The sequence below is a fragment of the Nanorana parkeri genome, unplaced genomic scaffold, assembly GCF_000935625.1.
Source record: "Nanorana parkeri isolate BGI_ZX_2015 unplaced genomic scaffold, ASM93562v1 scaffold541, whole genome shotgun sequence".
NCBI classification, from domain to species: domain Eukaryota; kingdom Metazoa; phylum Chordata; class Amphibia; order Anura; family Dicroglossidae; genus Nanorana; species Nanorana parkeri.
The window spans coordinates 592,370-617,165 of NW_017306809.1; the positions used below are offsets into that span (position 1 = coordinate 592,370).

The window sequence follows — 24,796 nt, forward strand, 5'->3', positions numbered from 1 at the left end:
TTGTTTCTGAACCTAAAATGCATCCCAATGTTTCCCTATGATCTTCTTGGCCTCAGTTCACACCATTGCAGTCAGTTCCAGACCAGAAAAATACTGCTTGTCACATTTTGTCTGGTCTGGAATGCACCGGAACGCGCACAAACACATCAAAAATGCATTACAATGCACCGGAACGCAACAGGACGCACAGGAACGCAGCGCAATGTGAAAAATCCCTTTTTTGGGGGGCTGGTTTGGATAATCGTATCACCTCTGGTCTTCCTGCTTCTGTGGAAAGAAAGATTGGACACCAAATTTTGTGTAGAACTTGTGGAAGCCTGCTAGAGCTGTATGATCCGAGGCATGGGTAATATAAGAACAATAATAGGAAGATGGACAAGTGGAATGCATTGCTGCCCAGATTGTCCCTGGTTATGATCATTTGAGCAGCTCTGAAAAGAACTGTGGTAATTTCATGTCTCTTATGTGCAAGCCTTGTGCTGCTCTTTTCCTGGCTATCTGTAGGTGTTGCAGAGGTCCCCCAGCAAGACCTGAGATTGAACGCGTCAAAAACACGGCACAATGCAACGCAGTGCATTCCAGATCTGGTCCAGAAAATGGTGTGAACCTGCCCTTACATCAGCTTTGTTTATGTGTCAGCTGTATCCTAATTGTATATTTAATTAGTGTAGATTGCCCATTGAGCAGTCAGGTGACACTAATAGGAAATAGTGGTGTCACCTGCCTAACCATGCAGTGTGCCACAGGAATGGCTACAGAGAACAACATAATGCTTTGTCAAGCAAAGCAAAGCGATACTGTTTGTTGGGTGTTCTTCTGCAATGGTAAGTGGGCCAATGGTCAGGGGTAAATAAAATAATTGTATTCATACAAGGAAAATTTCTCTAAGAAGATTATAGTAACTATGGGAATTTCTGTTGATTTAGAGGAAAACATTTTTGGTTGCATTAAATTTGCCCTAATAGAGAAATATTATGTGCTTACATGGTTATTGTGGCCATTAGTAAACATCAGACTGGACCACCAAATCTTTTTCTTTCTACCACTGCCTGTGCTTTTTTTTTTATCTTGGAACCAGTTGATGATTAAAATAATAACATGACACTTTCTGCTAGCAACAAGCGACCCCGCTAAGCTTCTAAGATGACTTTGTAAAATGGGTTTTCCGTCAGCCCCCAAGATCACTTTGTAGCGTGTATGCAATCTTTTGTAATAAAAGAATACAAGTGCCATTCAGAATATTGTATCTATTTTTGCTGCTCTCACTATGTTCTTACCAGAGGTCCATAAAGAACATCTTTTTATTTTGGGAGAAAGAATAAAATATATGGCGGGTCTATTGTACCAGTGCTGACTTGTATGAAAATAATTGAATCATTATTTATATCATCAAATGCCAAATATGATTCTGAAAAAAAGGTCTTTTATGTAAGTACATTTGATGTTTTTTTTTTCTGTAGGGCAGCTTGACTCTTTATGCGAATCAGTTCCATGGTGTCCGTTTTAGTCTGGTTGGACATGCTTCGCTTCTCAGTTGAATAAAAACAATTTCTGCCCAGCAGAGAATTTTTCAAAAGGCTACAGTTATTGTTACAGTTAAAAGGTTTTAGTTATTGTCTTTAGAAAACAATTAGTTCTGCAGACCTAGTGCAGCAGGCAGAACTTGAAATGTTTCTGTGTAAAGCTCTGACCAGTTACGATATCTACTGCTTGTTCATGGGAGGCTTTCTGTTCAGAGGACTGACTTATTATTTATAGAGCGGCTTCAACACAAAGTGCTAACAAACAGTGAAAGAGCAATCTGTCTTTTTCTGCTCCTTGACAGTATGGGGCACAGAAATACAGACATTTTTGGCGAGGTACACAATACTGGTTTGTCACATGATTATGATAATTGACAGTAATTGCTAGAAGGGATGTGCTTAACTCCCATCCACACCATTGTGACTGTGGCAGTCAGACTATTTCTACATGTGGATGGCATTATGTCAAATGGCAGTGGATAAAAAATTATCACTATACTTAAGGATTTTGCCCTAAATTTATCAAAAAAAACGGAATGTTTTAAGCCTTGTATCAAGTCTTTACATTTATCAGGTATTTATTAGGTATGGTTTATTAGGTATGAAGCTATTCATTTATTTATTCATGTTTGTTAAACATACTAATTACAATTACTTAGCTTCTTACTCCTTTATGCTGCTGTAACTTTTTCTGATGAATCATATAATGGCAAAGAGTGACCTATTGGTAGTCAGGGAGACAGGTATAATTTAGTCATTAATGTGCACAAAGTGATCTACTTAGCTAGTTTTCTTTTATTGCCATATTTCATATATTTCCACCAAGGTCAAGATATTTTTTTTTTTAAGGGCTACCATGCAGGGACATAACTAACTGAACAATTTTCTTCTTTCAGGTTTCCGATAAATGTGACTTAGTGTTTGTCAATGGCAAAGAAATGAAAAGTAAAGTGGATACCATTGTAAACTTTACATACCAGCACATCACCACCCAGCTGGAGGTTACAGTGTGGGCTCCGCGCCTTCCATTGCAAATAGAAATATCGGACACTGAGCTGAGCCAGATTAAAGGCTGGAGGATTCCAGTCTCTGTTAATAAAAGGTAAGAGCGGACCCAGATCTAATGATCAGAACACATAACTAGATTACAAAATAAAGGCCAGCTATACAGTACATAGCAATAGACATGTGTATTGGCAAAACATTTGTTTAGTTTTGTTTAGTTTTGATTCAGATTTTGTGTTATTTAATTTTTCGGGATTCGGGTGTGAAAGTCAATTCGGATTCGGAATTTTGGATTCGGACGAAATTCGTTAGCGGTAGTTCAATCCAACTTTCGTTTTGTTTTAGTTTCTTATTCGTTTCGTACGTACGTTGCAGCAAAGTGACATTTGAGGGAAAAAAATGTTTTTCTCCTTCTCTAATGCCACTTTGCTGCAACGAACGAACGAAACGAATAAGAAATGAATGTTCGAACAAACTATCGCTAATGATTTTCGGAAACGGAATTTTGGATTCGTTTGGATTCGTTATATCTGTAATTCGAAATTCGTCCGAATCGCACATGTCTACATAGCACTGACGTATAGGTATTTGATGGTTTCTAGCTAGCAGAACCACAAACTGGTTTCTGTATCTCTTCTGTGTTCTTTATGAATGAGCAAAGTGAGTGAGTTCAGTTCGCTGGACACTTGCCAAGCCCAGCGGGAATCCGTGAACCCAAAAATAGTGCCCAAATTCTATTGATGTCTAGAAGAGTTGAACCTTCTAAGTTTTTTGGGCCTTTTTCAAGGCCAGTTTGCAGGCTTTTCTTTAAAAAAGTAGCATTGGGAGCTGGGCACTGCCATAGAGGACAAGGCCCATGACAAAAAAAATAATTAAATATCATTCAGCAGGAAACGGGTCTAATAATGTGTCTTAAGAGCTAACATTAAAAATACACAATTCCTTTAAATAACATGTTTGGGGCATGCCTTTAAACTGAACCTGAAGTTGTGCACCTGTACGATGTACTTCTGCAAAAGTGACATTTAGAAGGAAAAAACATACTTATACCATTTAATGGCATTTTCTGACCGGCTTGTTCTGTTTGTGAAAAACAGTGGGGGGTCCTCCAAATATCCATACCCAACCCTAACCAGGCATGATTACACTTGCTGCACTCCCCCTTCTCCTAAACCATAACATACGAGAGCGCCAAATATCCTCCCTCCCCTGTTCGTGAATGAGTAAGGGGTGAATAGTACACCTTGATAAAAATATTTTTTAAACACAGACAATGTGAAAAAGTAGTTTATTAAATATAATACAATTTAAAAAAAATCCAGCGACGGACATGTAGTCCAGCGATACAGATCCAATATCAGTCATGATAAATTAAGCCATGCAGACAGGAGGACCCATGACACAATGATAATCTCCCACTGATACTCCCATCTCAAATGATAGTTCCTGGCACTGTTGGAATATCAACACAGCACTAGGGAACATAAATGATGTAATTGACCAAATATTGCCATGACCTTATTTGGTCATTGACAGCACCCGGGATCCCTTACAATGTGAAACTAGCTAGAAGGAAGCTGTAATTTAGCAGCGCTCGTTATACCACCACTAAATGAATGACAAAAGGAAAGGAACCTGCACATCAATCTTCAGGAAGTATACATATTAAAGCAGAACTCCGGGCAGAATTTTTATTAACCCTTGTAGTGGGGCTACCCAACACTGCAAGGGTTAACTGCTCAGTTTTGTCTAGATTTAAAAAAAGTTATACTCACATGATCCTCCCAGTTGGCTTGCACTTAGACCGGTCCATGGAGCCCCTCTCCCCCTCTGTTGCAACGGTCTAAGGTTTCCGTAAATCATCACGTTTTATACACAGTGTATAGACACGAGGATAGTGAGGAACATTCTAATGCTGCAGTATAGGAGGATAGAGAAGATTAGTCTGCTATAATCACCTGTAAAGCTGCATACAGGCTGGGAGAGGAAGAACCAGCACTAGCGGCCTGTTAGTGGGCTCCAGTGAACATGGCAACTAGAGGAGAGAAAAGAAGGAGCAGAATGAAAACGTTATCAGTTCTGCTGCTTCAGTGTCCAGCCAGCAGGCTGGGGTATGTTTTGATTTGGTGTTCTTAACCAAGAAAGAATCTGGCAATGTTTTTTAGCAGGTGAACCTTAATGCAGTAAACTCCCCATTATCCGGCATTCAAGCAACATATGTCCTCCATTTTTTTTTGCCGTTGGCTTGTTGCACAGTAAAAAATTACTGGTTGCTTGCTGCACGCTAAAAATGTTTTCTCTAAGGTCCACTTCTCTGCTCAGTGTGTGGATGAACTTCCCCTCTCTGGTCCGCTTCTCTGCTCAGTGTGTGGATGAACTTTCCCTCTCTGGTCCACTTCTCTGCTCAGTGTGTGGATGAACTTTCCCTCTCTGGTCCACTTCTCTGCTCAGTGTGTGGATGAACTTTCCCTCTCTGGTCCGCTTCTCTGCTTATTGTGTGGATGAACTTCCCCTCTGGTCCGCTTCTCTGCTCAGTGTGTGGATGAACTTCCCCTCTCTGGTCCGCTTCTCTGCTCAGTGTGTGGATGAACTTCCCCTCTCTGGTCCGCTTCTCTGCTCAGTGTGTGGATGAACTTTGCCTCTCTGGTCCGCTTCTCTGCTCAGTGTGTGGATGAACTTTCCCTCTCTGGTCCGCTTTTCTGCTTAGTGTGTGAATGAACTTCCCCTCTCTGGTCCGCTTCTCTGCTCAGTGTGTGGATGAACTTCCCCTCTCTGGTCCGCTTCTCTGCTCAGTGTGTGGATGAACTTTCCCTCTCTGGTCCGCTTCTCTTCTCAGTGTGTCGATGAACTTTCCTCTCTCTGGTCCGCTTCTCTGCTCAGTGTGTCGATTAACTTTCCCTCTCTGGTCTGCTTCTCTGCTCAGTGGGCAGGTGCAATAACCAGCCTCCTATTACCTATTGCAATTTGAAATAGCCAATAGCAGTCTGGATATTGCTCCCAGCAATTCACCTGCCGGGGAATCTAGCCAGCAGGTGAAAGGGGCCATTTGTGTGTGTGTGTGTGTGTGGGGGGGCTTGGGGGCACCACACGGGGGGCATTGCTGGGGAGTTACTATTTACTCTCAAGCAAGCAGGAACGACAGTTTTCCGGCATCTTCCGATCCCCGTGGGTGCAGGATAACTTGGAGTTTACTGTACCAAGATAATAGCATTACTCTAAAGCTTTATACAACAATAGCAACTGTGAGCCATGCATGAATACACATATTGCAAGACAGACCTCAACAATAAAAGTTTCACTAGCACATTTACACATACACATATACACTATATTGCCAAAAGTATTGGGACGCCTGCCTTTACACGCACATGAACTTTATTGGCATCTCAGTCTTAGTCCGTAGGATTCAATATTGAGTTAGCGCACCCTTTGCAGCTAAAACAGCTTCAACTCTTCTGGGAAGGCGTTCACAAGGTTTAAGAGTGTGTCTACGGAAATGTTTGTCCATTCTTCCAGAAGCGTATTTGTGATGTCAGGTACTGCTGTTGGACGAGAAGGCAGCCTCCGTTCTAATTCATCCCAAAGGTGTTCTATCGGGTTGAGGTCAGGACTCTGTGCAGGCCAGTCAAGTTCCTCCACCCCAAACTCGCTCATCCAAGTCTTTATGGACCTTTCTTTGTGCACCGGTGCGCAGTCATGTTGTAACAGGAAGGGGCCATCCCCAAACTGTTCCCACAAAGTTGGGAGCATGAAATTGTCCAAAATGTCTTGGTATGCTGATGCCTTAAGAGTTCCCTTCACTGGAACTAAGGGACCAAGCCCAACCCTTGAAAAACAACCGCACACCATAATCAAAAAACACAATGCAGTCAGGCAAGTGCCCATTTCCTGGCAACCGCCAAACCCAGACACATTCATTGGATTGCCAGACAGAGAAGCGTGATTCGTCACTCCAGAGAACACGTCTCCACTTCTCTAGAGTCCAGTGGTGGTGTGCTTTACACCACTTCATCCAACGCTTTGCATTGCACTTGGTGATGTAAGGCTTGGATGCAGCTGCTTGGCCATGGAAACACATTCCATGAAGCTCTCTATGCACTGTTGTTGTGCCAATCCGAAGGCCACACGAAGTTTGGAGGTCTGTAGCTATTGCCTCTGCAGACAGTTGGCGACTTCTGCGCACTGTGCGCTTCAGCATGCGCTCACCATGCTTTGTCATTTTACGTGGCCTACCACTTTGTGGCTGAGTTGCTGTTGTTCCCAGTTGCTTCCACTTTGTTATAATTCCACTAACAGTTGACCATGGAATATTTAGTAGCAAGGACATTTCCTGGGTGGACTTCTTGCACCGGTGGCTACCTATCACGGTACCACATTTGAATTCACTGAGCTCCTGAGAGCGACCCATTCTTTCACAAATGTTTGTAGAAGCAGTCTGCATGCCTAGGTGCTTGATTTTATACACTTGTGGCCATGGAGGTGATTGGAACACCTGAATCCAATGATTTGGAGGGGTGTCCCAATACTTTTGACAATATAGTGTATGTGTATCGTCTACTTTTTATTATTTATTGCCTTGTATTGTCTCTACACATGCAAGGAACCCATCAATATAATGGAGGTTCCATGGTTAGAACAATAAACAACACAGCATAAAAAAATGATGCTTAAACAAATAAACTTAAACAAGTCTGTGAGATGAAGCCACCACTAGAAACTGGGAAAATCTATGTTCCATTGAAGCTAGACAAAGGTCCTACTGCAACAGCCCCAGTACAAGCTTCTACAAAGTGCTCAATGTACATTCATTCACACACATATGTTATAAATTCAAATGCAAAATAAATAGCATTTATGAGAAACCCATGTTCTCCACAGTTTCCATAAACCAGTCACAAGTCTCCCTGTTGAGTCTGATAAATTTTCAGGGAAGCTCAAATGTGCAGTGAAATCTCTGAATTTACACATTTTTATGACATTTGGTTTAACCTCTGCTTAAGCATTTATATCACATGCTCAGTTTAATGTCTGGGTAAATTCCAACGTATGTGTGCATGTATTGTACCCCTGAGATCACAGCGAGATGGTACAGGGAACCGAAAAGCCCATTACCGCATTGCCTTCTTATAGCAAACGGTATTTACAAGTCCAGTTACCCTGGACTCACAAGCCCTACACTATAGAGCCAAGAAATTCATTTCTAGTAGTTATGAGGACTAAAAAGCCTAAAACAGCTGAATTGGTAATGCGGGGTCTGTAAAATTATGGCTTTATCTGTAGTAGACAAATGGATGCATAGATGGCTAAATGGAGCAAAAGGGGGTTCTTTGCATGACTCCGCCACCTTGCCCACAAGCAGAGACTGAGCTTCTTGTTTTGGGGTTTTGTGCTGGAAATTAGAACATGTAAATTCTGACTTATAAGAAGACAATGCTGTATGTCTCTGTGTTGTACCTTTTTATAACAGGTTATTGTTGTGTCCTATCTCATTTAGTTTATCTTTGTATACATTTCTATCTCTTATCACATTTCTAGCACCAAAGATTCAGTAGACACAAGAATCAGTGGCAAATAACTGGCAAATAATAAAGTGTGAATTCTCAGCAGAACAAAAATGAACACTACCATCAGCTCATTAACATTTCAGTTGTTCTTATGACAAAATGCAAGTGAATCAGACATCCTTTTTAATCCAATTAAGCTTAACAAGGATAACACACGTAAATCCAGAAAGTGAAATGAACATACAAAGTGACTAAGCGCAGAAAGTAAGCTTGTAGAACTGATGTGGTGTCGCAAAGACAAATCTGAAACTTGGATGGATAACTGCAGTGCTTCAACCTAAGGATATAGCAGTCAGAGGCATGTGATGACTGCTTTGGAGAAACATTTTACAGTAGCTGGTGGTGGTAGTTAAACTTAGGGGATTATTCACAAAGCTGCCGAAGGCAGCCGAGTGAATAACCCAGCCGAAGTGAAGTGAGCCGAACAACGTTCGACTATTCACTACAGCTCAGTATGGCTAATTTCAGCCATACATCGGCTGAAATCAGCCGTACATCAGCTGAAATCAGCCGTACATCAGCTGCTTTCGACTGCACTTTGGTCAGCTGAACGCGAAGTGCAGAAGGACTTCGACTCAGCCGATCCAACATCTGGATCGGTGGAGCTGAAGCTCCGGCAGCTCACTTGCTGCCGTTCACCCCTATTCACATAGGGGCCAAACAGCAGAGAGTGAATAGCCGAATGCCTCCATGGTACTGAGCAGAATAGCAAATCAGTGAAAATAGGTTTTAAAAAAAGGTTAAAAAAATATTTTAAAAATGTAAATAAATAGTTAAATTAAAAAATAAAGATTTTTTTAAAAAGAAAAAAAATTGGGTGGAGCTAGCAGTGACAGCTAGTTCTGCCCAACTGTTTCCTAGTGGCCGGCACCTGCTAGAGTCTTCGGGCAAATGAATAACAACTGGGCAGAGGCGGACGTGATGTAACGGCCGGCTCCACCCAGTTGTTATTGTTTAATGACAGATCAGCATCCCCATGTCATTTAGGGACGCTGATCTGTCATAACAACTGAGTGGAGCCATGCCGTGAGATCACGGCTGGCTCTGCCCAGGTGTCATTTGCGGTGCGAACGGCCGGCTTTTGGCAGGCCGTTCGCCCTGCTTTGGCTGTCACTTCGGCTCAGTCGAGCCGAAGCATATGCCTTCGGCTCAGCTGAGCCGCTCGGCCACCTTCGGCTGCTAAACAGGCTATAGTGAATAGCCCGTACAGTAGCCCCTCGGTTCGACTGAACCGAAGGTCTCTGGCGGACGAAGAGAGCCTGAAGGATCAGCCGAAGCTATGGCTGGAACCTTTGGCTCGTACGTGAATAACCCCTTAGTGTTCTGGTTAAATTAAAAAAGTGGATGTGCAAGCAAACAGATTAAGTAGACTAATCAAATACATATGTTTGGACTTATTTAGCAACCATGCTGTTTGTAATTCTGCTCAGCCAGTTTTCTAGTTCTGATATACTGCTAGGCACCATAGCTATGCCCTGACTCTTTACTTTACTCTACTGCAGTTAAAGTATTACAGTTTGCTCAAGACTATGATTATATAGTGAAGGTTTAGCTGTTTACTTATATCATCTCTGCGTTCTCTTCTAATCATCTATTTATTGGATTTGCTTTCAGTGCTGCCTCTTCCAATCAAAATGCTCCTGTGCAGGGGATTATAGGAGGCCAGTAGAAGACAAATTGAGGTGCTTTAAAAAAAAAATGTAAGGTGTATATTTATCAAATTGCCCCCACATTGATTGGTAAACATTAACTATATATAACCATATGTATTATTCCGTTCCCTGCCATAGCCACCTTTGAATTTTTAGCATAAATGTTAGAAAGCAAATGTTAGGCCTGAAAATTGTTTACAACTCTATATATTTTCTGAAAGCAGGGACCCTGGAGAATAAAATTACATAAAATCAATTTTCATTAAAAAATCCATTCAAATGAATTTAATGCTCAGAAACACATTATAATACAATTTTATTGGGTGGTTTTTTGAGGTTGCACTGGGCAAATAGATATCAAATATGTCAAGCCTCACAATTGCGTTTGAAACAGCATATAACTTCAGTACCCCAAAATGTCCATATGGGATGCTTTAAATGCCTGTACAAGTCATCAATTTAGAGTTAACCATGAATAATGTCCCTGGAATTATTGTTCTTATTCCTGTATTTACATTTGCATGTGCATGTACATAGGGGTGGGAGAAGGGGGCTTTAAACATTTTGGAGTGTTTTTCTTACTTATTTTATTTAACTTTGAACATTTTTTAAAGTTTTATTTATACTCTTAACTTTATTGCTATAGGGGGCTGACAACATGGTGGGAGGTGGGTGTGGGAGATGTTGAGGGACAGCATAACTACTCGAACCACTTCTACCTGAAGCCAGCAGTTTTCTGAAGGAGTGTAAACTATAGCAGCCAGGAGTGTGATTACAGCTCTCTGCTGTACCGGACATACTTCTGACTTGGTACTGACTTGTGTAATGGCAGCAAAAGGGTTAATCCAAATTCACCCAAGATTTACCCAGTGACATGACATTCCATGACAATCAGCAACATCTGTTTTTTAGTAGGAAAAGGTCTTAGTGTAATATTCACCCTAATTAGACAAAAGTGGCTGCTATCTTCACTGCACATTCACCTGACATTCCCTCAACAAACAATTTTTTTTTACAAAAACCCGCCTGTGACCATGCACCTCAGGGGAGTAAAATGCCTTTCCCTGAGATCTCATGAGATTACAGATGAGATTTCCCAGCAATGCTCTGCTGATGACAAGGCAATCCCAGTGTGCATTGCTTTGCCAAACTGAAGTCATTTTGCCCTTTCAAAGCAGGAAGTGAATGCTCTGCAAGTGTAAGTATTTCAAAATCACAGCACTTTACACCTGACATGTCTAATTATTGTTATTGTCATGTTATTATTAATCATCATACATAGAGGAATGCCCTGGTAGAGTTTGATGTTTGAGTGTAAAGGTCCGCCTTAAGATTGTACTAACACTGTGTGTTTTAACCATACTGGGGTATGGTTCTTTCCCTTAGTCCAGTTACTTTGTGTAGTGTGTAGTTCTGAACCATGCCTAGGCACGGTAAAGCATACCATGCCCAGAAACAGTTAAGCATACAGTGTGCTACAGGCCTGGTTGGATGAGGTGATCTGAGGTATTGTTACTTTGGAGTATTTGGAGTGCTGATGGAGTACAGGTGGTTTCAGTGTGAGAGCACACTGTGCCTGAGTACTGTAATATGAATAATCAAAAGAGGGATCAAAGTTGTCTGCCTGGCAGAGGAAATGATAAAAGGGTGCGTGGGAACACTTCCTTATAGCACAGTGCGAGTGCAGACCAGCAGGGGAGTGGCAACAGGGAACAGTCAAAATTGGACATAACCAAGTTTAACCATGTCCAGTGTGAGTACACCCTAAGTCAGGGGTGGGCAACTGTGGCACTCTAGGTGTTGTGGAACAACAAGTCCCATGAGATATTGCAAGACTGACAGTTACAGGCATGACTCGCAGAGGCATGTTGGGATTTGTAGTTAAAGCGCAGCTGGAGGGCTGAGGTTGCCCACCCCTGCCCTAAGTGAACCTATCCTGTGCCATAGTAGGCAAAGTAACAGGTTTACCTTACTGAAAGCTATAATCAGTCAATACTTACCTTGCCTTATATATGGAAACTACAGCTTCTCTGTAAACAGAGAATAGAGAAAATGACACTCAAAAATGTAAGGCCCCATTCACACCAGAGCCATTGCTTTCCATTAACATCTGTTTTTTAACGGATGCTAACCCAAGGGCACCAAAAAATGAGTACCTGAGTGAAGTGAGCCGAAGACTCTTTGGCCGTTCCCTGCAGCCCTGTACTGCTATTTTTAGCCATACATCGGCTGCATTCAGTTCACTTCACCTCCTTTCGGCGATAGTTCAGTGTCATTTGCAGCGAGAGTTTGACACAAACAGTCGGGGCGGCAGGACATTTTTGTTTTCGGTGAGTCGGAGGGCATTGTTCATCATGATTGATACTGGATTAGATCGCTGGACAACGTGATTGACGATGGATTGCATTTTTTTTTTTTTAATGCAGGAATTGTCAAAAAATTTATTTTGTTTTTTGTTCAAGTCAAGGATTTTTTCAAAGGTGTGGGGTGTTTATTTACTTTTGACATTTGTCTTTGGTGAATCAGTAGGGGTAACAATTACCCCTTGCTCAATTACAAGGAGAGGCAGCATCTAGGTGTCCCCTTTATGAAAGGGGGTACCCAGATGCAAATAAGTCCCCCTGCCTGCAGACCCCCACAACCACTGGACCAGGGTTGTAGGGAAGAGGCTCTTGTCCTCATCAGCATTGGGACCCCCCGGGAAAAGCATCTAGGGTCTGGTATGATTTTTGGGGTACCCCATTCATTTTTTTATTCTATTTTTTAAAACTTTGCAGGGAGTCGGTCCACTTCGGCTGTGTGTTCAGCTGTGCCAACTCCTGTATATATTAACTTTAGTGATGCAATGCTTGTCATCATAGACATAAAAGCTTTGGCATTATAGGATTAACATGTGTTAGATACCCAAGTAAATTATCAGTTTTGTCAAGCGAGTTTGTCACACTGCATGGGTTGTAAATAGGTTTTAAAATGATGATTAGACTTTCCTGTTCTGTGGGTCAAGAACATGAAAAATTAAAACCCTATTAAAATGTCAGACAACCATGCGCTACAAGACAAATAGAGAAAAAAATATCCCCTAAACAAAATGACTTACTGTACATGTATTACGTTTGTGCAAATTTAAGTGTCTAATGTTGAGGGAAGTTTTAAAGACCCATTCTATTGTCAGTTAACCTGAAGAGCTTCCTCAATTCTTTATAAAATTTGGTTTTATAAAATGTATTAAAAAATGCCCCCACCCTTCTCCAAAGACAGTATGTTGGTTTTGCTACCAAAAACAATTTTGGTTAAGTTTCCATAACCATACTATTCTTTCCCAAACTGTTCCGAAGTTTTGATCGGCTGTGAGTAGTCATGTGGAGTACAGTTTGGGGCTCCTGCTTGACATTTCATATACAGTAGAGGAAGAATTTAACAGCAGACATATATCATGAAAATATATGTGGCTTAAACCATACATTGTATCAAAGCTCTTGTTCTTAATGGAGCATAACAAGCAGATATATCAGTGCAAGTCTAATAAAAATTTAAACTCATGCTATACCTGTGTGTGAAACTTCAACTGTGGTTCTTTAGAGATGAAAGCTATGTTAGGCTATCGACAGGTAACAACTAAAAATATCTATGTGTTGTGTGAACAGATATTCCTTGAGCATGTTATTTTTTTTATATACGATTATTTTAGCTTTTGTATTGAGCTGAACAAATCTATGATTTTGCTGTCATTGTCTGTGTTTGAAATGTTTGAGAGCTTTCTTGAGATAACATGTTTTCTGTGTCATTTTGTGAAAATGCAAAGGAAAGAAACATTTACAGAATTCTCAAACCAAAAGGTTGCAACTGGTGTATGGGCAGCACTTTGATCCATCCATCCATCTTCTATGTAGCGGAGCAAAGGATTGGGCTCTGCTTGAAGGGAGATTTGCCAAAAGCCAAATTTAATAAAATACCATCAACCAGATTAAATACAATTTAGCAATGCAGTAGTTCTTCGCAAACTATGCTTTTAAAACATTAGTGATTAGGCAGTGCTAGATGTTTTCATGCCATTAGCATCTGCAATCAGTAATTTCAACAACAATTGCAAATGACCATTGCAGTCAATATTGTGAATTCCATAAATGAATGGTCAATGGACTGTGCTGCGGAACACTGTGACCGCTACAACTGAATGAAATTTCACTTGTGACTTTTTATTAAAGTTTTAACAAAAAAAGTAAACTGTGCGAACCGACATGACACAGTACATCAAGCATATATTGGGCCACCTCTAGCCAGTGGTATATTCTTGACACGCAGTAGTTAATGGATATGGTTGTTTGTATGCATTTTAGTTACAGACTTGCTGTCCTTCTCTTGTCTGCTTAACCAGGGCAGAGATGGCCTCACAAAGAGAAAGCAAATGAAAAAAATAAAAATTATATAATATATGTACATCTGCAAATAACTTTGAAAAAAAAAGAAGGGCAGAGATTTTACTAGTGCTGTCAGGGTGAGGTGCTGTGACTTGGTCCCACCTTTTTCTTCTGTTGCCAAATATCTTTAGTTATTGATTCTTACACTTAACATTCCAGTGTGTGACTTCAACAAACATTAATAGCTTAGCATGTTTACTGAATTACATAATATGGAACATTGCAAATTTCAGTTCTAAAAGAGAAAGTTTGGAGTTTAGTCGATATTCTTCTTGGCTAATTTTTATTTTTTTCAAAACTGTTATACTTTTTTTCTTTTATAGAGCAAAACAGAGCAGAATAACAGTACTTGGTATCTTATTATTTACACAATTTGAGTCAGGTTAAACATTGTGCTATTGTGATTGCACTCTATGTCACACCTGAACCACTAGAGTATCAGCCTGTATATACCCCTTCATTACCAGGTCATTTTTCAGTTTTCAATGCTGCCATAATCTGACTGCCAAAAACGCAGTCATGCAACACTGTACCCAAATTAATTTTATATAATTTGCTTTGGAACAGTGTTCTTTTGGTTGTGCCTAATAAATGCTGTATAAAGGAAAAAAACACCAAAAATGTTCCCTTGCCTTCTGTTATAAAATATAGCAAATTAACACCCCGTTTCAAACCATCTGCACAACACCTAATCCTCCTACACATACCATCTCTCTATTATACCGTCTTCTATGCTCCACACAATCCACCTCACGCCCATACTTTGTAAAGGCTTGGGAACGTGATCTGTCTCTTGATCTTACAGACGCAGAGATTCGACAAGCATTTCTCTTTACCCACAAGATATCCACTGCTAGTTCAGCCCAAGAAACAGGTTATAAACTTTTGACGTGATGGTACCGCAGCCCCAAAATACTTCAAAGAATCTTCCCTGGCACTTCCCCGATGTGTTGGCGCTGAGCTTCCCAAACTGGCTCTCTATACCACATTTGGTGGTCCTGCCCCCAGACCATGTCTTTCTGGGATCAAGTCTTCATGGTCTATCGACGAGTTACGGGTTCTACTCTTACTTCCTCCCCAAAGGTTGCTCTACTCTCCATTTTCCCAGGCTCCATTTCACACTTTAAGAAGGACATATTCCGCTTCTGTGTCTCATCAGCCCGCTCTCTCATTCCAAGGCATTGGAACTCGACTAGAGTACCTACCATGAAGGAATGGGCAAGAGAACTTTGCCGCATTATGCATCTGGAGATGTTGAAGGCACACCTACATGATAGACATGCTGTGTTCAATGAAACATGGACACCCTGGCTCGTATATATGGACTCAGACCACTTTAAATCACTTTGATCCTATGTTCCCTATGCATCTGTCAAGGTACAGAAATGGGAATCCAATTAAGTCATAGCTTGATCATTTACTTCACCAGATGAAACTTCTTACCTCCTGCTCCTCTACCTCTTTGTTTTTTACCTATTCACTTTGCACCACCTACTTTCTCATATGGGTTCAAATCTGCAACCGGGTCGAAATGGGAATACCGATTCTCAGCTTGACCCATTTGATTATGCACTGTTTCCGCAATGTAACCCTATATATGTATGATCTTACTCACCTCTTTGTCGATAATTGTGTTTGTTTTGATAAAAAATGCCCCTCAATAAAAACGTATTATATAAAAAAATATATAGCAAATTAAAATGCCAGGACAGTAAAGAAGGCCCTAAATGGCCCCTTTTTGGAAATTGGAGAACTCAAAGTGATCTTTTTTTTTGGTCAAAACTTTCTGTAAGTGAAGAAACATGCTGATAGTGGGGTGGATAAACATGGAGCTTGGCAATGGTGCACTAGATACAGCACATAATAGGTCATACACAGATGGAGGAGGAAGTTAAGGGTTTAATGTACAGGTCAATTACAATGGCAGGATGGAGATAAGGGGGATAATGTTCAGATGTGTAAGATAAGTGAGGTGAGGGGTTAAAATACAGGTCACAAGAGACAGCATGCAAATTGGATGTACAGGAGACAAGGAGGAGATGTACAGGAGGAAAGGAAAGGATTTTCACAATGATGGTAGAGAGGTGATTAGGGTATACCATTCTGAAATTTGGTCATTTTAAACTAAGCATATGAGAAAAATGAAATAGAAGACAAAGAGAACGCCTCCGTCGTGTAAAACGTTTTAATGTAATTATATAAAAACAGCTAAAACCATATTCACAAACAAATGGAATTAGCAGGCATATAGAAAAGATGGGCAAACAAAAACACAGATAGTGTGTATAAGCCTCAGCTGACAGGCTGTAAGTCCTCCCTGGTTTACGTGTTTCAGAGGCCACGCCTCCTTCAGAATCAATATGAAAAAAAAGCCTAAGCAAAACTTACCAGCAGTGTAAGCTATATTTGAAAACAATTATTTATATCTGGAGATACAGACAGCTCGGGTAATATGCAAATCTTTATGTTTCCTGTAAAAGTAGAGACGGGTCCTGCCCTCCCACCTCTTAAGTCATCCAATTGGTCTTTTAATATGATGTTCAGCCACAATGCCCTATAGGGCCGGTTCAAATCCCGCGCTCCAGTGTGTTCGGCCTCTGGAACACACTGGAACACAAGCTGGCCGGCTCCCTGTGTTCAGGGGCGAGAGGAGACGTGGTGGTGCATTGAAGTAAATGTTGATTGCCTGCACCAGGAATGCAGGCACATTAGTGCTTGCGTTCCGGTCCAGTGAGTTCTGCAAAAATAGATACTGCGAACAATTGTGAGAGTTTAAGGGCAGGTTCACACCATTTTCTGGACCAGATCTGGAACGCAGTGCATTGTGTTTTTGGCGTGTTTTTACAGCGATTTTGTTGCGTTTGGAATTTTTTTTGCTTAAAATGGTCTTACAGGTGCGTTCCAGTGTGTTTGAATGCGTTTTTATGAGTTTCAGTGCATTCCAGACCAGACAAAATAGGACAAGTAGTATTTTTCTGGTCTGGTCTTGAACGGACAGCGCTGGTGTGAATAGAGGCTGCAAATAGCATAGGAATACATTAGGATGCATTTTGGGTCCGGAAACAATCTGGTCTGGAGATGATCCAGACATGGTTTGAATGGGTCCTTAAACCTGTAGTTAATGCAATACATGGATATTTACCAAATGTCAAATTTATTTTCAGACCAACCAGAGACAGTGAAGATGAAGAAGATGATGAAAAGAAAGGGAGAGGGTGCTCTCTGCAGTACCAGCATGCAATGGTTCGAGTCTTCACTCAGTTTGTTGCAGAATCTGCAGATCTTGGTGGACAGCTGATACACATGCTTGGTCCGGACTGGCAGTTTGACATTACTGACTTAGTGAGGGACTTCATGAAAGTTGAAGAGCCAAAAATAGCTACACTGGAAGCAGGAAAAGTTCTTGTTGGACGCGATCAAGGAATCACTACAGTCCAGGTATAATCAAATATTTAATAAATGAATATTTATTTTAATAGCTGAATGAGATATTATCATCGTTTATATAGTTACATAGTAGATGAGGTTGAAAAAGACACAGGTCATCCAGTCCATTCTATCTGTTTATGTTATACTTACAATGTATTGTGCGATAGACTGCCTGAGTTCCTGAATTCAGTCTTAACAATATGAATAGGCTCCTGAAGAATAGTTTGCAGATCTTATAACTGTAGTGCTATGGTACTTAATCTCATGACCTGAAATAAAAAATATAACCCTACTACCATTGTAGTGCTTGACAATTAGACTCTTAATTCAATGATCAGATCCTAAAGAATTGCCTGGCATTGCTTGGTGCTGTTCATTTTATATTAATTTGCGATGACCCCAAGGAAACTGATTATAAATGTCTCTTGACAAAGAATCAGTTAAATAACACACGCATTAAAACGAATGAAAAAATAACATTTACTTAAGTGATAACAGATGATGACTTACAGAAAATAGCAATCTCCGGCATCATCCATTCCTCAGCAGAGGGACCAAACCTACAGACATTTCACACTGCATGCTGCTGAGTTTTAGTGGTCATGTTATCAGTTCTCCCATCAAAGAACCCCCTGAAAAGGCAGGGTGTGAATTAGTTAGATGCTTCAAACACTGCCAGCTTTCTATCAATTTTCTAAATTTGGGAGGCAGTCCAGAAGCTTAATATATCACTGAGCTGAATGGTCAGAGCAGCTACTGCTAATTTTGTTGCTCTGTAGTAAGCAAGTCTGTTGCTTTGTGAATTCTATTCTTGGTTTTAGTGCAATCCAAGATAATAACTAAATATGAAGATGATATATTAATCTAACAATACAGTATTATCATCAGTTTAAAAACATTTTTGTACTGTAGTTTCAGTTTAGGTTATTATCATGAAGTGGTGCAGAATCTTTTTTCTTAAAGTGACCTTGTCACCACAGATATAAAGCAAACCCTGCAAGAGCAAATATAACTTAAAGAAAACACAAAAAGAGGGGCGTCTTTCCTGGTGCAGATCAATTTATTCAACAGTGGTAAAAAATGAACTAGCAGGTACGAACACGAGTAAAATGACAACAGGCTGTAGGACAGTAAAAAGACCGGAGCAGTGGAGGGATCCGTATGATACGTCCTGTGTACAGATCAGTGAAGTGAAGTGTCGACGCGTTTCCGGGGCACGCCCCCTTCATCATAACATGATTCTAGTGTCCTCCCCATATTGTCTAGTCTCCTCCCCATATTGAATAAGAAGGGACAAGAAACACCTGATTGAACAGTGCTCTGTAATGCTGATAGGATATCAGCCTCTTATAGGTATAACTAACCTTTCCAGTAGCCTTTTGTCTTCAAACCCAACTAGCTTGCAACTTGCTGGCTGCTGCAGGTATTTAACACCTCCCACCAGTTGCTCCTACCAGAGGAGTTTGAACAGATAAAAGTAAGTATACACAGTCATCTTTTAGAATGTTGGCTTTGTTTATAAGTGATCATGTGAGGGTTACTTTAAATGGTAGCTTCAAAGTGGTGGCAGAGGCTGGGACTAGACATTTGTTTCATTTCATTTCAAATTGATTCAGATTTGTATTTGTTTAGTTTTTTTCGGATTTTGGATCCAAAATCCAATTTGGTTTAGAATATAGTATACGTCCACATTTTCATTTCGGAACGAACCACAGCTAGAAGTCACATGATCGTGCCTGTAATGCAACCCTGAACAGCCAAAAAAATCTGATTGGCCAGAGAACAGTCACATCTGCGATTTAGTTTTGTTTTGAAAGAAATTCGGAGGGATCTGAAATTTACATGTTTAGCTGGGACTCAGATTGTAGGTCAGTAGCACATCTGATCCATGTAACTGTACTTCATTTGCCAGATTCACCAAAAAACTGTCTGAGTAGATGGAATAGGGCATACCCATTGCTCTTAAAGTAGATCTAAACTCTAACTTGATGACATTTAATTTGTAAAGTACTGTGTACCATTAAAAAAAATTGCTCTGTTTTTTCATAGTCTCTGGCCTGTTGATCTCCTCCAGCCTCATTCAGTTACTTCTATCTACATGGACTCACTCCTGCATCTGATCATTGATCTATATCAGCCATGGGGAACCTATGGTATGTGTGTCACCGAGGCCACACAGAGGCCCCCCTGGTGGCACGCAAGCCTAGGTGCCCGCACACTCCAGTTTCTCACCTGGGGTGCTTCGCGCGGGCCTCTGGTGTCCCACCGGTCTCCGTATCATATTACGTTTTCAAAGATGGCTGCTACAAATGGTGGTGGCCATCTTTAAACCTGGAAGGTGCCCAGATCATATTTAATATGTTGCAGAAACAGCAATATATTCAATTGAAAGCATCCTTTTGTGGTGCAGTGAAGGATCAGTATGATCTGCATCTCTTGGTGATTCAGACCATACTAATCACTCCCTTGTGGTGCTGCCACTCACAGGAAGTAGAGATTTGTATGGTCAGCATCAGCCAGAGATGCAGATTACACTCATCCTCCACTGGACCACCAGGATAATCCTGGAGTGCCCCACTGGACCCCAGGGATGCAGCCCCCTCCCTGCAAAACAGGTACGCGGGAGAGGGGGCAATTATTAATTAATTATTATAATGATTAAATGAAAACTATGGGGCAACCTTTTTTTGCCCATAGTTCTCTTCAGGGTCACAGGAGGACATATGCTGAAGTCCTCCGGTGACCCAAAACTCAGCATATAGCGAGCTATTGCCCACTATATGCTGACAGCGCTTAGCCATGCCGCAGCTGAGACAGATCTGGACAATATTGTCGAGATCAACCCCACTGGCTGATTCACACCTGGCTCTGCCTCTCTAGAGCAGAGCCAGGTGTGTGATGACTGTGTGTTGTGTGTTTTTAATGAGTGTGTGATGTGTTTGATGTGTGTGCGTGTTTCATTGAGTATGTGATATGTGTGTGTTTCATTGCGTGTTTGATGTGTGTATGTGTTTCATTGACTGTGTGATATGTGTGTGTTTCATTGAGTGTGTGATGTGTGTTTTATTAAGTGTGTGATATGTGTGTGTTGTATTGAGTTTATGTGTGATGTGTGTGGTTTTTTGAGTGTGTATGATATAGGTGTGTTTTTATGAGTGTGTGATATCTATGTGTGGTGTATTTTTATTAGTGCGTGTGATATGTGTTGGTGTGTTTTTATGTGTGGGTGTGTTTTATGAGTGTGTGTGATATGTGTGTGTTTGATATGAGTGTGTATGATAAATCTGATGTGTGTTTTTATGAGTGTGTGATGTGTTTTGTGAGTGTGTAGTGAGTGTGTGTTTTATGAGTGTGATTTGTGTGTGCTTATCAATGTATGACTATATGTGGGTGTGATTATAAGTGTTTGTATCTGTGAGTGTATAAATGTTTGAAAAAGTGTGTTTCCCTATTTTGCTGAACGTTTTTTTAAACCCTAGTGCCCAAACTAAAACACAATGCCAAACATATTTTGAGTGTTGGCACTTTATCATAAATAAATAGATTTTGCGTTGCAGTTTGGGCACTCTGGCTCAAAAACGTTCGCTATCACTGATCTAGATCAACTCACTAATAATGACAAAGGTGGACCATGTCTGTGCAATGTGTTCAGGCGTGGTCACTTGTAGTCTCCACCAGGGGTGGGTGCAGGTGATAACACAGGAGCACAACTGGAAGACAGTTGTCTCTCCATAACAGAAAGTGCCTGAACAAGGAACTTCATGCCATGATCACCAGGAATTATTTATTAAAAACTGCAGATTTAAGACAATGTTTAAAATTACATTAATATGTTAAAACTTGTATGATACCTTAGTGATTTCAGCCAGCAAGGGATGATGGTGTATCTCATGTTTCCTTGGAAGAATTTTCTAAATTATTGTAACTATTGTTTATAAGTCAAAATCATTTTTCTTTTACATGTAAAGCCATTTATACAATTAAATTAAGGGAAAAGTGGAAAGAGTAGAAGTACATAATCAGTTTGTTGAGACCTTAAATGGGTAACTCAAAAATAATATAGGCCCTTATATCAATGAATTTAAAGGCACTCTGACATGTGAGAATCACAGAGGTTGTATAGAAATATATAGCATAGAGATAAGGAATTTTGACACTTTCTGACACATTTACAGTATGACTGCCCTGAGTCCATGGCTCAGAAGTACTTAAAAGGGAACTATGGGGTAACCTTTTTATCCCATAGTTTTCTTAAAGGTCACGGGAGGACATATGCTATGGTCCTTCCGTGGCCCAAAGCTCAGTATATAGCGAGCTACAGCTCGCTATATACTGAGAGTTCTGCAGCCAAGACGGATCCCGACAATGCTTGTCGAGATCCACCCACCTGCGTGAGTGACAGCTGGCTCTGCCTATGTAGAGGCAGAGCCAGTTGTGCCCGCCCCCCGTGCTGGAGGATCAGAGCGGGGGGAGGGGGAATCCCTGCGGGGAGTGGTGACTGACAGTCGCCACTCTCTGCAGGGAGATCATCGGAAAGTGAGCAAGCGACCGTATGCGTTCGCTCACTTCCTGATCTATAGAGCTGACGTGTGACAGTTTAATTGTCACACGTCGGCTCGAACTAGGAGTTCTCCTTTAAGTCACACAGAGGCAGCTAGCAATTTATTTATGAGGCCAGGAATGGCATCCTCCATACTTCCATTGTTGCAATACTTTTTTTTATCAGTGCATCATTTTGTGTCCAAGATCAATGGAAGACTGACAGCTGGGTTCTACAATAATAAGATAGTGATATTCTCAGTTTGTTTATGAAAATTGTCAACACCTTTAAATAAGAGTAAAACCAGGGACTGGAGAAAGTACAACTTAATTAATAGGTTATGGTCACCATGCTTAGAAACAACAATTCTCACAGCAGCATAGACCTCTCCTCTGTGTTGATGTTAAAGTGAGAGTTAAATGCATAAAAAAATCCAACTGCCTTGGTAATTAACTTCTGTGGTAAAATGCAATGTTTAAGTGCTTTGCCTTAAAAAGTCTTTTGTTTTCATAGCTAGCTTTATAATTTTATGCAAATTGTCATATACAGTGCAAGAAGTACACAATTACACCATACCACTTTAGACAGTATTTTAAAGCAAATATGATTATACTGAGTTTTCATGCTAAATTCATTCTAATCAAGGCATTGGAGAACACGATTTAGCAGACTGATTACACATAAACAGTTTTTACCTTAAATGCACATTTATTTTTTTCCCTACCTTAAATGTACATATTTACTTGTAAGGCCTAAAATGCTGCAAGGTGCTGTCAAAGCTTTCTGGAGACAATGAAATGATTAAGTTGCATCTGCCAGATATGTCCAGGATCCCTCAAATGTCATCAGCTGTTTGGCCCAGCAGATCATCCAAGGTTTAGGTTAAATGTTTTCAGAAAAAAAAAATAGGTGTTCTGGATTGAAAAAGCAATATTTCTAGCTAGCTAAGCGAGACTAACATGAAATAATTGGTTCAGAATATTTTTCGAAGTCATAGGATTCAGCAAGGCAATCACATTCACTAGAGAAAGAGATGAAATGCCACCCACACGTCTAAGGTAAAAAATAAAATCCCATTATTTCTTTCAATATTTGTTAACTTGGGTAATATATAAAGAGAATTAAGAAATTGCAATTTAGCAGACCATAGCGTTCATGTTAAATTAGTAAAAACCAAAGATTAACACTCTAAGGGGTTGATTTACTAACCTTATAAACACGCCATGAACAAGTATACACCTCTGTAGTGTGTTCCCTCCCAGCATGATCTATTGGTGGAATCTAGACACCTTTGTAGTGTGTACACACCCAGCAGGTGTGTTGTGCAAAGCTCTGCATGAATTGCAAGGTGATGTTGTGTAAATTAGCTCTACATTGTGTTGCTTGTGTTGATGAATGCAGGAATGTAAATGCATGAGCTACCCATTTTTGTCTAAACTGTGAAGCAACATTATATATGCATCATGTGCATTATTTTTCCATATATGGCATTAGTGGAAATATGCTTTTAGAGACTTTTTGGTTGATAAATACGTTTTGCTGTGTAAAAATCACACGCACCTAGTGCGTGCGTGTGTTTAGGTAAGTAAATCACCCCTTAAGAGTTTGTTTAAAGTTCAGACCCACGATGTGTCATTTAAAAAGTATGTATCCTTTGCAACTACCAAAAGTTCTCGATCCTAGAATGTTTTATGAAAAATATTGACAATACCTTTACAAAGTCATCTCATCACATATTCACAACATTTTTTTACACACACTAGATCAGATAAGATGTCTGGTTATTGCAAATATCCCTTCAATGTTACCTGATGACACTTCATCTCCACTAGATCCTATTTCTGCTGAAGAGATCCTGACTTCCCTAAAACAATTTCAAAACTTGAAAGCCTTGCATCATTATATTTCAAGAGATGCTTATGGAAATGAGTCTCATATTTATCTGATCTACCTGTATATAATGAGATTATGAAGGGTACTCCTCTTCCCATGGAGTGTCTTTAATCCTGCACCACTATGATACTGAATCAACATAATGTCTGCAAAAAAAATCCAGCCATTTTGTATTGTAAAAAAAGACTCTGAGACCTTTACAAAAAAGTTTAGCAATTAGGGTTTTCCACTTTATTGGCATTTACTGTTAGCTTTTTACATCTGTTACCTATTTACTAATGCACTTACTACTCTTCTATAGTTTGCTCTAGGAGCACATTTTTATGTTACTTATGCACCAGAGTAAATATAAAGAGGAATACACTTGAGAGGTGCACTCTGTCATCCATATTGCTATTCAAGCATTAGCTAAAGCAATATAGCAAAATCCAAGTACAGTGAGTTATAGAAAAGAAAAAACTACCAGAGGTTTAAATCCAGCTTATAAGATAATGATGTATTGGTTTCACTTGAATCTCTTGTGATGGCTGCAAGCTTTGTTACCTGCCAGTCTCTGGTCTAAAAGTAACTACAACACGAATAATATACTTACTGCGTGCTATTCTGTAATTTGTTAGACGCATTACCTCCAACAAGTCTTTAAGGTAACAGCTTTTAAAAGATTATATTCCCTCGTCACAAATCTGGCCAGATACTCTCCCTCTTTCTGGTCTCTGGTTTACTTATATGTAACTTCATCATACCTGTGTCTCATATCTTCTTTTTCTGTTGC

The 24,796-nt window shown here is 40.3% G+C and overlaps 1 protein-coding gene across 1 annotated transcript in view; it reads left to right on the forward strand.

Annotated features, from left to right (window-relative positions):
• The window catches only part of TMEM132B (transmembrane protein 132B), a 412,137-nt gene that overhangs the window by 380,310 nt on the left and 7,031 nt on the right, over positions 1-24,796 (forward strand). The window contains exons 6-7 of the mRNA XM_018561747.1: positions 2,420-2,625; positions 17,327-17,600. Coding sequence (XP_018417249.1) covers positions 2,420-2,625; positions 17,327-17,600 — 480 coding nt within the window. The remainder of the gene's footprint in view (positions 1-2,419; positions 2,626-17,326; positions 17,601-24,796) is intronic.